Raw genomic sequence first — 15,251 nt, 5'->3', positions numbered from 1 at the left:
TCCTATCTCTCCGACCGGTCGCAGTCGGTGTTGACAGGGGGGCAGAGGTCGGCCCCGAGGCGCCTCACTTGTGGGGTGCCGCAGGGGTCGATCCTCTCGCCCCTTCTGTTTAACATCTACATGAAGCCGCTGGGTGAGATCATCAGTGGTTTCGGTGTGAAGTACCAGCTGTATGCAGATGACACCCAGCTGTACTTTTCCACACCGGACCACCCCAATGAAGCTATCGAAGTGCTGTCCCGGTGTCTGGAGGCCGTACGGGTCTGGATGGGGAGAAACAGGCTCAAGCTCAATCCCTCCAAGACAGAGTGGCTGTGGATGCCGGCATCCCGGTACAGTCAGCTAAATCCGCGGCTGACCATCGGTGGCGAGTCATTGGCCCCGATGGAGAGGGTCCGCAACTTAGGCGTCCTCCTGGATGAACGGCTGTCTCTAGAAGATCATTTGACGGCCGTCTCCAGGAGAGCGTTCTACCAGGTTCGCCTGGTACGCCAGTTGCGCCCCTTTCTGGACCGGGATGCCCTATGCACGGTCACTCACGCACTCGTGACGTCTCGCCTGGATTACTGCAATGCTCTCTACATGGGGCTCCCCTTGAAGGGCATCCGGAGGCTACAGTTAGTCCAGAATGCAGCTGCGCGGGTGATAGATGGAGCCCCCCGTGGCTCCCGCATAACACCTATCCTGCACAGACTGCACTGGCTACCTGTGGCCTTCCGGGTGCGCTTCAAGGTTTTGGTGACCATCTTTAAAGCGCTCCATGGCATAGGGCCGGGTTATTTACGAGACCGCCTACTGCTACCGAATACCTCTCACCGACCTGTGCGCTCTCATAGAGAGGGACTCCTCAGGGTGCCATCAGCGAGGCAATGTCGTCTGGCGACGCCCAGGGGAAGGGCCTTCTCTGTGGGGGCTCCCACCCTCTGGAACGAACTACCCCCCGGACTTCGTCAGCTTGCGGACCTTCGGACCTTCCGCCGCGGGCTTAAAACACACTTATTTAATTGCGCAGGACTGAGCTAGATTTTAAATTTATGGGTTTTAAATTGGGTTTTATTTCTATATTTTTAATTTTTGGGCTTTTAGAATAAGTTTTTTAACTGTTTTTATATTGTATTTATGTGTTTATGTGTTTTTTAAGTGCCTGTAAACCGCCCTGAGTCCTTCGGGAGATAGGGCGGTATATAAATACGATCAAATAAATAAATAAAAATTAAGCACAAACCCAAGATGCTAAAGTTACTTGTTACCTAGCTAGTTAATTGTCATTCCTTGAAATTCTCATCTAGACCCACCATCAAGTGACAATGGATATTTGGGGAATAAATACCTTGGCATGTCTAAGCCACGGAGCCCCAATGTTTCGGACCTCAGGGACCACTAAATTCATAATTTTAAATCCCGCAGACCACTAATATGATCTGCTGGGTGAGTGTGGCTGGTGGTCATGTGACTGGGTGGGTATGATCGACTTGATGTCACTCATGTCAAGGGGCACCTCGCCGGCCTCTACTCACTCCTACCCTGCCAGCCACTCCTCGCCTCCCCGCCTGGGCTCCTTAGGGCCCCAACAGGAAGCAGTTGTTGGAGCTAAGCAGCCACCAGGAGAAAGAGTTGGCAAAACAGCTCAGTTCAAATTGGATCTGACTGAGAAGGAGGCTCAGCAGAAACACCTCACTGAGGACTAGGAGCATAGGCTTTCCAAGCAGAGGGAAGACCTGCAGGAATGCAAGGCCAGGTACTGGCACCTGGAGGCTCAGCGGGCTGAGACGGTCAAACAGTTCCAGGCCATGATGCAGTCCCACTGGAACGAGGCCTTCCGGCTCTTCACCACCAGAGGCGCTTCCCTCCAGCCTTTGCCCAAAGCCCCGCACCAGGAGGCCGAAGCAGACCCCAAGTCAGAATATCTGCCCCCCTTCCGACCTACATAAAAAGACCCCAAAGGGGGGAAGACTCTCTGCAGCAACACAAACGTTCATTGCACATATCCAGCCCAAGGGCTGTAGTTGTTGTTTTGTTTTGTTTTTGAATTTATATCCCGCCCTTCTCCGAAGACTCAGGGCGGCTTACATTGTGTAAGGCAAAGTTTGAGGATCCCTGATTTAGTTCAATATAAAAAATGCAAATAATTTTTCTGCGGCCCACCGAAATTTTCTCGCAGACCACCAGTGGTCCACAGACCAGCAGCTGGTGACCGCTGGACTAGAAGACCTCCAAGGTCCCTTCCAACTCTGTTATTCTATTATAATAATGTAATGTAATGTAATGTAATTTTTTCTAGGTAAGCATGTCAAAGGCCACTGAGTGATGGTCCTTCATCCTGTAACTGATTAGCCGTAATTAGAGGTTTAGTATCCTCCTCTGAAAAAGGATGAATTTCAGGTCAATCCTTTAATCCTTCTGGAACTGACATATGCAATTACTTCTTCGGAACTCTCCACCACAAGAGGTTCTGCAAACAAATGGTGTGGGGTAAGACTGTTACTTCCTTTATTTTCAAAGCTGCAGTTAATCTTGCTGACATTATCGAGCTTTCAGATCAGCCCGTCCCAACTGCCTGCGGGGCGTTGCGGTTGTAAGCGCAAGACTTTGCTATTTTAAGAGGAGTCTTAATCTTTAGTGCAGACTCCAGTGTTTGAAAGCTGTTCCTTGGAAAACATAAAAAGAAAACAGCGTTTTGGTCTTGCTGGCAACTCCCAGTCTCTTAACTACAGATGGGGAAAGTCCCTTTTATTTGCCACGGGACTTTGGAGCCCAGAAAATAAAACTCTAGAGCAGAGGTCTTCAGCTTTAAGATTTGTGGACTTCAACTCCCAGAGCTATGGTGGCTGGAGAATTCTGGGAGTTGAAGTCCACAAGTCTTTAAAATGGCCAAGTCGGAAGACCTCTGCTCTAGACAACATTGGAGGGGGGGGGATCAATAAATTATTAAAATATACAAAGAATTCAAAGATCATTCCAAGTTCAAAAAATATTCAAAAATTATTACAACTTTCAAAGAATTATTAAGAACCGCAGAGGAAAAGGGTTTGACGGTGGAAAGGGAATATGTAATAATATTCTCTTGCTGCCTCTTGCAGAATTATAAAAATGCATTTTTGAGAAGGCATTTCTTTGGGGCTCTCGGAGCTTGCTTGTTTTCTTGCAGATGTTTTGTTACCCAATTAGGTAACATCATCAGTCTGATGATGTTACCTAGTTAGGGTAATAAAACAAGCAAGCTCAGAGAGCGCTGTGAACCCCTCATTTCAAGCCTGAGCTGCAAATATTTTTCTTCATAGGAGTTTCATGACTAATCTCTCTGTTACATCTGAAACTTATCCATACATATTGTCCCAAGCATCAGAGCAGAAGACTTGAGTTAGCTCTACGGATTGATTGGTTGTGGTCAGAATTATTTCTGTGAACTCAAACACTCCTTAATGGACAAGTGTTGTTTTTTAATCATTCGCTTTAATCGTTGTGCATTTCCCAGGGACATTGCTGTGGGATGTAGCAGTCATAAAAACAATAAATGTCAATAAATAATTTTCAGTAAATTTGTGATTGTTTTTAAGTTCTCCATCCCCTGCAGAACTAAATAAGCATTTTACTTCTCATGTTAGTTCATCCCTAAATTTTACAGCCTGCTGGTTTTGAACACTTTAGAAATATGCATAAAAACTATACTGTCTTATGATTAAATTATTTTTTCTTCCTTTCTTTCCAGACCACTGAAATGATCCAGGAAAAAAAAACAGTGATTGGAGCAGAAAATTGGAATAGTGCTATGTCTATCCATTAGGGAAAGGAAGGGCTGCGATGAAAGAAAAACATTTGCTTTGCTTGTAAAGATCTCAGATGCAGTCTCTGACCATGGGCTAATTCTTTGGTTTTGAATGTTAAAGATTCCCAGTTTATGTACGGCTGTGTGTTGTGTTTACGGTGATTTAGGGTTTCAATTTCAATTATGTGGTTGAGATTCTGTCTGTTCATAACCGAAGTTTTTATTATTATTATTATTATTATTATTATTATTATTATTATTATTATTATTATTATTATTATTATTATTATTATTATTATTATATTTGAATTTATATCCTGCCTTTCTCCGAAGACTCAGGGCGGCTTACAATGTGTTAAGCAATAGTCTTCATCCATTTGTATATTATATACAAAGTCAACTTTTATTGCCCCCAACAATCTGGGTCCTCATTTTACCTACCTTATAAAGGATGGAAGGCTGAGTCAACCTTGGGCCTGGTGGGACTTGAACTTGCAGTAATTGCAAGCAGCTGTGAATAACAGACAGACTTAGTCTGCTGAGCCACCAGAGGCCACCAGTTGCACATTTAGGGAACTCCACACTGCTCAAGGGGGACGTGGTGGCTCAGTGGCTAAGACACTGAGCTTGTCCATCGAAAAGGTTGGCAGTTCAGTGTTCGAATCCCTAGTGTTGTGTAACAGGATGAGCGCCCGTTATTTGTCCCAGCTTCTGCCAACCTAGCAGTTCAAAAGCACATAAAAAATGCGAGTAGAAAAATAGGGACCACCTTTGGTGGGAAGGGAACAGTGTTCAATGCGCCTTTGGCCACATGACCATGGAGACGTCTTCGGACAGCGCTGGCTCTTCAGCTTTGAAACAGAGATGAGCACCGCCCCCTAGAGTCAGGAATGACTAGCACATATGTGCGAGGGGAACCTTTACCTTACCTTACACTGCTCAAAGTCGATTAAGCCCAGGAAAAACCCTACATCATTGTTTCAGATTGGTTAGCTTCATGACATGGTTACCCCCAAAATGTTGCAACTCACTTGTAGCAAAAGTTGGCATCGTGTTTGTAATATCGGCACAGGTTCCCATCGTCAGGAGGGGTTGCGCAGAAGAAAATGGTCGGAGAGAGGTTGTAACGTCCGATCTTGCAGAATTCGTCAGTTTCTCGAGGAACGCCAGGCTCAATAGCTACCCGATCACCTGCAAGACCACAAGGATAAAAAAAATGACCCACTAAAGAGATTTGTGTATCTAGGAGACCCATTCACACCATTTAACTCTAAACAGATACTCTGACCAGAGGTGGTATTCAGCCGGTTCTGACCAGTTCTGGCGAACCGGTAGCGGAAATTTTGAGTAGTTCGGAGAACTACCACCTCTGACTGGCCCCACCCCCAATCTATTGGCTGCCTCCTGAGTCCCAGCTGATCAAGTCCCAGACCAGCTGGGTCTTCTTTTGTTGCCCTGCACAGAAGAAGGGAAATGGAAAGCAGGTTAGTGGGGTGGGAATGGAGATTTTACAGTATCCTTCCCCTGGAATGGAGAGGGAATGGAGATGTTGCAATATCCTTCCCCCAGGAGTGGGGAGGGAATGGAGGTGTTGCAATATCCTTCTCCTGGAGTGGGGTAGAAATGGAGATTTTGTAGTATCCTTCCCCTGCCATGCCCCCCCAAGCTACGCCACACACCCCCAAGCCATGCCCAGAGAACCAGTAATAAAAAAAATTGAATCCCACCACTGACTCCGACATATTAAGAATTAATATTAAATATTTATCACCTGAAAGCTGATGAAACCTAAAAGCCCTAGAGCTTTTCTTGTAAATCATTAGAGCAGTCCAGTCATATTACAGACATTCAAGCTGAGGTAAATATCAAATGACAAAACTTTACCTACTCAGAAGAGGACGAGATACCATTTAGAAACTTCTGGATTTGCTAGGCCCCACAAAATCATGTCGTTCTAGCATTAAGTTCCCCTCCGTTCCAACCCAATAAGGCAGATCTTTGAAAATCTCTGCTCTGTGAAGATCTGTCACATTTTACACAAAGGGCATTAGGAGACAGATACAAGACAGATGGATCTACTGCATTAATGAAAGAGAGGCTGGATCTAAAAGCAGTATATAAACATGTCTACAAATCGTGGTTGCCCAACTTTTTTTTTAAGTCAAAGGCCAATACTTTGTGGAGTGGTTTGGAAATTCAGGGACAGAGGGAGGGATTGTAGAGAAAGGGACAAGAAATAGTCTGGTACAGCCATCGCAGAAAATAAACAAATCTGCCCAAAATAAAACCATTGTTTTTCTTGATTCCATTATTTTTTCCAGCTAATTTTAGTCCTAAATTCAACAATTTGATTGTTATTTGTCCCAAATCAGTAGCAATTGAGATGGGAGCTGGAAGTCCCTACCTCCAGCTGTTTGTACATGCTGTTCAATCCTTACTCATCAGCTACTAAGAGGAAAGATGGAAGTGACTTGGGAACAGCTTCAGCTCACCTTTCTTTAACTTGGTTACTGAAGACCCTACTTTAACAACGGTTCCTGAAGCTTCGTGGCCCAGCACCATTGGAGATTTCACCACAAAATCTCCAATTCGTCCATGTTGCCAGTAGTGGACGTCAGATCCACAGATTCCCACAGAGTGCATTTTCAAAAGTACTTCTGTTTCGAAAGAGAGAAATCAGAGAGAGAAATCAACGTTTGAGAAACCTTATTGCGTACACTCTAAAGAGGTGCAGATTTTAGAAGCAACAGAAATGTGATTCATTGGTTCATCTAAATCCCTTTAAGTAAATATGGATCTGTTATGTACCATATAAGGAGTGTGCTATAGTTTTCACTCAGGTCCTCCAAAAAGGTGGGAAAATACTTGACGCTCATTGGTTAAGCCATCTGGCAGCCGTCTATAAAAGAGGACATTGCCAGACTAGCACTCAGTTGGGTTGTACTGGTCTATTTATAAAGAGCGGTTGTTACTGATAGAGCTGTGTCCGTCTTTTCCATCATCGGATCTAACAGGATCCATGCATTGCTATGATTGACATGCCCTATATATGTAAAGGAGATTAAAAACTGAAGAGCTAAAAGCTCAAATATCAATACATAGTCCTCGATTTATGACTGCAGTGGAGCCTGCAAGTCGTGAGGTTGCAAAATCGGTCAATCACATGATCGACTCGATTTTATGATTGTTTTTAGAGCAGTCACTCATTAAGAAACCAGTAGTTTGCTGTGTGCAGTTTTGCCCAAAACCAGAAGGGCCAATTTTCAGCAAAAACATTGTACAATCCAGTCATGTTGCCATAAGACCCATAAGATCCAGTTCCAAGGAAACAGGAAAAGGATAACATATTTGCAAAGCTATCTGAATCTATCTGAATGAATTAAGAAACTGTTGACTGTTCTCGACCTTAGTCTTGCAGGACATCGACAAAACATTGTAGAGATAGAATTATCAGACACAAGCAAATATATGGCCTAGATATTTATTTTATTTTTTGACTCACGTTACCTATCAAGGCATGCCTTAAAATCCACCTGTGTCCTATTTCTTCTAAAACTGATGATTCAAACCCAGAGGCAACTCCAATTTACCGGACACCGATTCGTGGCGGGCATAGAGACAAAATCAAGGAAATTGGAAAGCCCATCGTGTACAAGTGTCACACCAGAAGGTGGTTTTGCAATACCTGTACCAGGACTAATAACTTCAGGCCATTTTTTGTCGGTTCACACCGATGTAAGCTGCTAGACTCCTCCAGGCAAGTGGTTTCGTAGCTGAACCTTTCATCCGGTTCTTTGGCGCCCAGAACTGGGCCAATTTTTATCACAATGATAAAAGAAACAAAACAAATATGTAGAGTTGAAGATATATGGACATTTGGAGGTGCTGGCAAAAGGGACTGGAGGCAAAAGGGACTGGAACGTTTTTTTTAAAAGTTCAGAACATCCAGGTAACATCTGAAAACAGCTCAGACAAACCCCTCCCTAAGTGACTGGACTAGAAAAAGGAGGAGGAGTTGCAATATTTTGCTGTTAAAGAAAGGCTATATTCTTCTTCTACTTCTTCTACTTCTTCTTTTCCTCCTCCTCCTCCTCCTCCTCCTCCTCCTCCTCCTCCTTCTTCTACTTCTTTTTCTCCTTCTCCTTCTCCTTCTCCTTCTTCTTCTTTTTCTCCTTCTTCTTCTACTACTACTACTTCTTTTTCTTCTTCTACTTCTTCTTCTCCTCCTCCTCCTCCTCTTTTACCACTTTGGGTGTCAAGGGGAAAACCAAGTTCTGCTCTTAGCATTTGTGGTGGCCTCAACCATCATTATTTGATGCTGTCATAGGCATATTGTCTCTTCATTTTCTTCTAAGTCTGTCTCATGTTCTTTGGCCTTCTCTTTTTCTATATGCTTTGAATGGTATAGAATCCCAAGACACTCATACCACTAAAGGAGACTATTTATAACTCAGGGTTGAAATGAGGGGTCCTTGGTGCTCTCTGAGCTTGGTGGTTTTCTTGCAGACTGTTTCATTGCTAGCACAGATAATGTTACCTAGTTTGGATAATGAAACATCTGCAAAAAACAACAAAAACAACAACAACCAAGCTTGGGGAAGCCATCAAATGCTTCATATTTTTACATTTCACTGAACAATATTTATACTGCAGGATGCCTAATAAGTAAACCAGGGTGAAGATAAAATCTGGCAAATAAATGAAACCGGTTAGTAGCAACTTTGCCCTGGAACACGACCTTCACCATCCAAAGCTATTCATCACCTTCCTTCAATATGCCCGTTGTCCATACCAGCTGAGAATGAAGTGCTGATATTCCAAAAAGTGAATATCCCAACTTACCATTAGGACCAGGTTCAGGAACTGGTCGTTTTTCCTGAAAGAAAGAAAGAAAAGAAATTTAGGGAAGCTTCAGCTTTAGACGAAACCTTAAATGCATCTCATACCAAAATTAAATCAGCTAGTCTGCCCTGAAAATTCCTTGCCAATTCAAGGATCAACGGTCATGAAGAGTTTGCATCTCATTCTACAATTAAACAAGCTTCTTTCCAGGATCGCACCTGGAGGAACTAGTTAAAAAGTATAAACTGTACACACTACAGTTAACTATAATTCTACAGAGGAATTACTGAGTCTGTCATCTGCACCTCTACAACTGTCTGGTTTTGTTCTGCAACCCAACAAGACAGACACAGACTTCAGAGGATCATTAGAATTGCAGAAAAACCCATGGCTACCAACCTGCCTTCCATTGAGGACCTGTATACTGCACGAGTCAAAAAGAGGGCTGTGAAAATATCTACAGACCCCTCGCATCCTGGACATAAATTGTTTCAACTTCTACCCTCAAAGTGGACATTATACAGCACTGCACACCAGAACAACTGAGCCACTGAGCCAACACATCCCTTAATTTCCACAATACTGTCAAATTATTTATTAAGATTATATTACTATTATTCTTCTCATCCTTCCTATTACCTATCTCCTTTCTACTTATGACTATAACCTTCTTGTTTGTATCTTTACAATTTACCTTGTTTTATTTAGTTTCCTACCATCATTTTGATTGCTTATTTAGTATCCTATGACTATCACTAAGTGTTGTACCTTATCATTCTTGATGAATGTATTTTTATGTACACTGAGAGCTTATGCACCAAAGACAAATTCCTTGTGTGTCCAATCACACTTGGCCAATAAAGAATTCTATTCTGTTCTGTTCTAATTTGTACACTTCTGTTAAGATTTTAATTGAATAATTTGATATGACACACATAAGGGGAGTTCTGTTTGGACATGAAAGGGCTTCCTTTCCCACTTTTTCCTCTTTCATATTAAAAAATTAAAAAGCATTGGTAGAATTGCTGGTGTGCAGAAATAGAATAGAATAGAATTTTTTATAGGCCAAGTGTGATTGGACACACAAGGAATTTGTCTTGGTGCATATGCTCTCCGTGTACATAAAAGAAAAGATATGTTCATCAAGAATCTTACGGTACAACACTTAATGATAGTCATAGGGTACAAATAAGCAATCAGGAAACAATATCCATATAAATTGTAAGGATACAAGCAACAAAGTTACAGCCATACAGCCATAAGTGGAAGGAGATGGGTGATGGGAACGATGGGAAGATTAATAGTAGTGCAGACTTAGTAAATAGTTTGAAAGTGTTGTGGGAATTACTGTTTATCAGAGTGAGGGCATTCGGGAAGAGACTGTTCTTGTGTCTAGTTGTTCTGGTGCGCAGTGCTCTATACATCATTTTGAGTGTGTTAAGTTCCAGATTGTTCCCGTCGCCCCACGAGGCTAATTGTTCAACCTCCTGTCTGTATGCTGATTCATCATTATCTTGAATGAGACCGATCACTGCTGTGTCATCTGCTCTTATGCACGTTGGTGCATAAGAGCACCAGCGTGCCGACCGTCCCTGTCCTAATGTTCCCGTTTCATTGTATTCATTTTATGAATTCAATTCATGCTTATATTTATATATATTATCTAATATGTACTCGACAAAATATAAATAAATAAATACAAATAAACTTCAGTAGTTTAACAGATGGATTGTTAGAGATGCAGTCATTGGTATACAGAGAGAAGAGAAGTGGGGAGAGCACACATCCTTGGGGGGACCCTGTGCTAATTATACAGGTATCTGATGTGATTCTGCTTAGCTTCACCTGCTGCTTCCTGTTTGTTAGGAAGCTTAGTTTTGTCAGAAAGGTTGGATTGCAAAGGTAATGGGTGAGCAATTACAAATAGAAAGAGAGACTGGTGTCATGGTGAAGGGGGATTGTGAGTTCCAGTCCTGCCTTAGAGGAAGCCAGCTGGATGGCCTTGGGTCAGTCATCTTCTCTGAGCCCTAGGAAAAAGGCAATGGCAAACTACTTCTGAAAAGCCTTGCCAGAAAAGCTGCAGGGACTTGTCCAGGAAGCGTTGAGAATTAAGACACGATTGAATTGAGAGGGAGGGGAAATAAACGCAAAGGGGCCGGGATAGCTCAGGCAATAGAGAAGCCTGTTATTAGAACACAAAGCCTGCAATTACTGCAGGTTCGAGCCCGGCCCAAGGTTGACTCAGCCTTCCACCCTTTATAAGGTAGGTAAAATGAGGACCCAGATTGTTGGGGGGGCAATAAGTTGACTTTGTAAAAAATATACAAATAGAATGAGACTATTGCCTTATACATTGTAAGCCGCCCTGAGTCTTCGGAGAAGGGCGGGGTATAAATGTAAACAAAAAAAAAAAAAGACGGAATAATAAAGTAACAGAGTTGGAAGGGATCTTGGAGGTCTTCTAGTCCAACCCCCTGCTTAAGCAGGAGATTTATATACCATTTCAGACAAATGGTTGTCCAATCTCTTCTTAAAAGACTCCAGTGTTGGAGGACCCATAACTTCTGGAGGGAAGCCATTCCACTGATTAATTGTTCTCACTGTCAGGCAATTTCTCCTTAGTTCTAGGTTGCTTCTCTCCTTGATTAGTTTCCATTCGTTGCTTCTTGTCCTGACTTCAGGTGCTTTGGAGAATAGCTTCTTTGTGGCAACCCCTCAAATATTGGAACACTGCTATCCTGTCACCCCTGGTCCTTCTTCTCACTGCTTTTTATAAGACAAAACCTGTAGTCTTATTTCAAGTCCTGCTCTTCCCTTGCTTGCCAACAACTTAAAATTCCAATATTTATTCCCTACCAAGGATAGGGGTGCACAATTTCTTTTCTTTTTTTATTTTTTTTTATTTTCCTTTTTTAGGGTTTGCAGCTTTTTAAAACAAGGATAGGATAGGATAAGATAGGATAGGATAGGATAGGATAGGATAGGATAGAATTGATTTTTTTTATTGGCCAAATGTGATTGGACAGACAAGGAATTTGTCTTGGTGCATATGCTCTCAGTGTACATAAAAGAAAAGATACGTTTATCAAGAATCATAAATTTCAACACTTAATGATAGTCATAGGGTACAAATAAGCAATCAGGAAACAATATCAATATAAATCGTAAGGATACAAGCAACAAAGTTACAGTCATACAGTCATAAGTGGGAGGAGATGGGTGATGGGAAGGATGAGAAGATTAATAGTAGTGCAGATTTAGTAAATAGTTTGACAGCGTTGGAGTTATTTGTTTAACAGAGAGATGGCATTCGAGAAGAAATGTCCTTGTGTCTAGTTTTTCTGGTGTACAGTGCTCTATAGCATCGTTTTGAGGGTAGGAGTTGAAACATTTGAAACAGTCAAGGATTGAATCCTTGGAAAAACTCTAAATAATTTACAACTATGAGGGGAGAGGATAAGAAAAGTCCAAACAGAAATGGGAAAAGATTTCGGCCATTTTTCACATCATTTTCGATGGTGCATCACTTTCTAAAGAAAAGAAGTGCTCAACAGAAACAATGCCATATAATATCTTTGCTTAATTCAACAAAGACTGAAATCACATTCCCCACTGTTGCTATAAACACAAACGTCCAAGCACCGGTTCGAAACAAATTATATTTTAAATCCTCTGAGAAAATACCCTGATTTGGGCATTATTTAAAGATAATAACTTTGTACTAACTGGTGAAAGATGAGATAATGTATCTTAAATGGTTGTGGCCATAAAATACTTAAGTCTGTTTAATGATTAGCTTCTGAGTCTTGATTCTGGATTCAGATAAACATCACATGACGAGAAGATCTCAATAACCAAACCATATAACAGTGGCAAATTTCCCTTTTATTTATTTTTTTGCTTCCTCTTAAAAATGGTAATTCTGTGGGTTTTTAAAAAAAGAATTTTGACATCTGACTCTTGTATTGATGATATGCCCCTCCCTTTTCAACAAATCAAAAGTCATGTTCCACAACTGCCAACAAACGACTCAACTTTTTCATTAAGTTCTGGACGCAAAATCCCAACTCTGAATTCTCCCTAGTTTTAAAAGCAGAAATTTACAAACGCAATATCTTTTTATGACCTTTTGGCAAACATTTGCTTTTTGTAAACCAGACAGAGACGGGATGCATTCTTTCAATGAAGGCAAAGTGTCAATTGTCTACTTTTCATATGATGTCAAATGGCAACCTTGGGGGAGGGATCGTGGCTTTGTAGGGCAACCTGAGATGAGAAACCATGTTTAAACCATCCGTGGTTTAGCAATATGTAGGAACCAGATCACAGCCATAAAATCATTAATAATGGGCCTTTCTCTCCCCCCACCCACTGATTCATCTGGTAAAAAAAAAAACAACCTCGGAATATCTAATCTGCTGAAGGAGAGAAAGGTTTAGTAAGAGCCTTTTGCACAGGGGTGACCAGAGAAAGGGAAAACCTGCGGAGGGGAAAAAATATTCTTCTTGGTGATTTATTTTAAAGCTGCCTTTTAATGAAAGGAAAGGAAAAGGAAAGGAGAGGAAAGAGGGAAAAGGAAAGGAAAGGAAAGGAAGGGAAGGGAAGGGAAGGGAAGATATGATAGAAGGAAAGGAAAGGAGAGGAGAGGAGAGGAGAGGAGAGGAGAGGAGAGGAGAGGAAAGGAGAGGAAAGATAGAAGGGAAGGGAAGGGAAGGGAAGGGAAGGGAAGGGAAGGGAAGGGAAGGAAATGAAAGGAAGGGAAAGGAAAGGAAAGGAAAGGAAAGGAAAGGAAAGGAAAGGAAAGGAAAGGAAGAAGGAAAAAGGAAGGGAGGGAGAGAGAGAGAGAGAAAGAAAGAAAGAAAGAAAGAAAGAAAGAAAGAAAGAAAGAAAGAAAGAAAGAAAGAAAGAAAGGGGAAGGGGAAGGGAGTGAGGGAAAGAGAGAATGAGAGAAAGGAAGGAAGGAAGGACGGAAGAAAGAAAGAAAGAAAGAAAGAAAGAAAGAAAGAAAGAAAGAAAGAAAGAAAGAAAGAAAGAAAGAAAGGGGAAGGAAGTGAGGAAAAGAGAGAGAGAGAGGGAGAGAAAGAAAGAAAGAAAGAAAGAAAGAAAGAAAGAAAGAAAGAAAGAAAGAAAGAAAGAAAGAAAGGGAAGGGAAGGGAGTGAGGGAAGAGAATGAGAGAAAGAAAGGAAGGAAGGACGGAAGAAAGAAAGAAAGAAAGAAAGAAAGAAAGAAAGAAAGAAAGAAAGAAAGAAAGGGGAAAGGGAAGGGAGCGAGGGAGAGAGAGAATGAGAGAAAGAAAGGAAGGAAGGACGGAAGAAAGAAAGAAAGAAAGAAAGAAAGAAAGAAAGAAAGAAAGAAAGAAAGAAAGAAAGAAAGAAAGAAAGGGGAAAGGGAAGGGAGAGAGAGAGAGAGAGAAAGAAAGAAAAAAGTGACATTGACAGTCGGTCAATTTCAGTATAACAACCGCTTTCCCCTTCCTCTGCTGGCTCTCTCGCATGGAACGAGGGTCTCCTAACCCCAAATAGTCGAGATGCTCCTGGGCTAAAAGCCTCGGCTGAGCCAGGGCTGACTTCGCCAAGGACCCCCTCCCCCCACAAGAAGAGCCCAGCTTCCCGGCGCCCAGATTCCGTGGTGAATTGAGTCGGGGTGGGGAGGGGCTGCTCGTGCCTCGGCAGCCAGCCAAGCGACCCCCCCCTCCTCCTCGGGGCCAACGGGGGGTGACCCAAAGCCCCCCCACCCCACCCCCAGCCCCCGAACTCCAGACCGATCTCCGCGCCAGCCCTTTGCAATGTCATTGCAAGGGAAACGGGAGTGGGGGGGGGGAGAGAGAGAGAGAGAGAGAGCTCCTCTCCTGGACCGCAGCTTCTCCAAGCAGGCGCCCGCTTGCCTGTCCCTGCAGCCGGGCCCTACCAGGCACAGCTCGCCGGCTGCCCGCACCACCACGGCCAAGTTGGCCGCCTCGACTGCCTCGCCCCGCTCCGCCATCGCCCCGTCTGCTCTCCGCCTCGGCCGGGAACTTTATCCGGCCGAGGTTGCGTTCAGCGCGGGGAGGAGGAGGAGGAGGAGGAGGCGGAGGGGGTGGTCGGACTCTGCTCTGGCAGGGTCCCAAAGCGGGAAGGGGTGGGAGGGATTTAAGCCCTCCCGGAGAGAGCGAAGACCGTCCTCCCTCCCAACGCTGGGGGGCGTGGGGGGGGGGCTCAATAAAAGCCGGGGTGGGGGAGGAGAGGGAAGAAGAGGAGGGGGCGAGAAGAAGATGAAGAAGAGGAGGAAGAGATGAAGAAGAGGGGGAGGGGAAAGAAGACAAGGAAGAAGAAGAAGAGGAAGAGGAGGAGGAGGAAAATAAGACGAAGAAGAGGGGAGGGAAGAAGAGAAGGAGAAGATGAAGAAGAGGGGGAGGGGGAAGAAGACAAGAAGGAAGAAGAGGAAGAAGAAGATGAGGAGGAAGAGGAAGACAAGAGGAGAAGGAGAATAAGACGAAGAAGAGGGGGAGGGGAAGAAGATGCTGAAGAAAAGGAGGAGGAGGAGGAGGGAGACAAAGAGGAGGAGGGGAAGAAGAGGAGGAGGAGGATATGGAGGGGGAAGAAGACGGACGCTGAAGAAGAGGAGGAAGATGAAAGGGAGGAGGAGAAGATGGGCCAAGCAAGG

At 43.4% G+C, this 15,251-nt stretch overlaps 1 protein-coding gene across 1 annotated transcript in view; it reads right to left on the bottom strand.

Annotated features, from left to right (window-relative positions):
* Positions 1-14,645, bottom strand: part of SORD (sorbitol dehydrogenase) — a 31,843-nt gene extending 17,198 nt beyond the window's left edge. Inside the window, exons 1-4 of the mRNA XM_058156665.1 lie at positions 14,517-14,645; positions 8,609-8,642; positions 6,259-6,423; positions 4,798-4,957 (exon numbers count right to left, since the gene is read on the bottom strand). Coding sequence (XP_058012648.1) covers positions 4,798-4,957; positions 6,259-6,423; positions 8,609-8,642; positions 14,517-14,591 — 434 coding nt within the window. The 5' untranslated portion in view covers positions 14,592-14,645. The remainder of the gene's footprint in view (positions 1-4,797; positions 4,958-6,258; positions 6,424-8,608; positions 8,643-14,516) is intronic.
* Positions 14,646-15,251: the final 606 nt, after the last annotated feature.

The sequence above is a fragment of the Ahaetulla prasina genome, chromosome 13, assembly GCF_028640845.1.
Source record: "Ahaetulla prasina isolate Xishuangbanna chromosome 13, ASM2864084v1, whole genome shotgun sequence".
In the NCBI taxonomy this organism is placed as follows: domain Eukaryota; kingdom Metazoa; phylum Chordata; class Lepidosauria; order Squamata; family Colubridae; genus Ahaetulla; species Ahaetulla prasina.
This window is presented reverse-complemented; position numbering and strand designations above follow the sequence as displayed.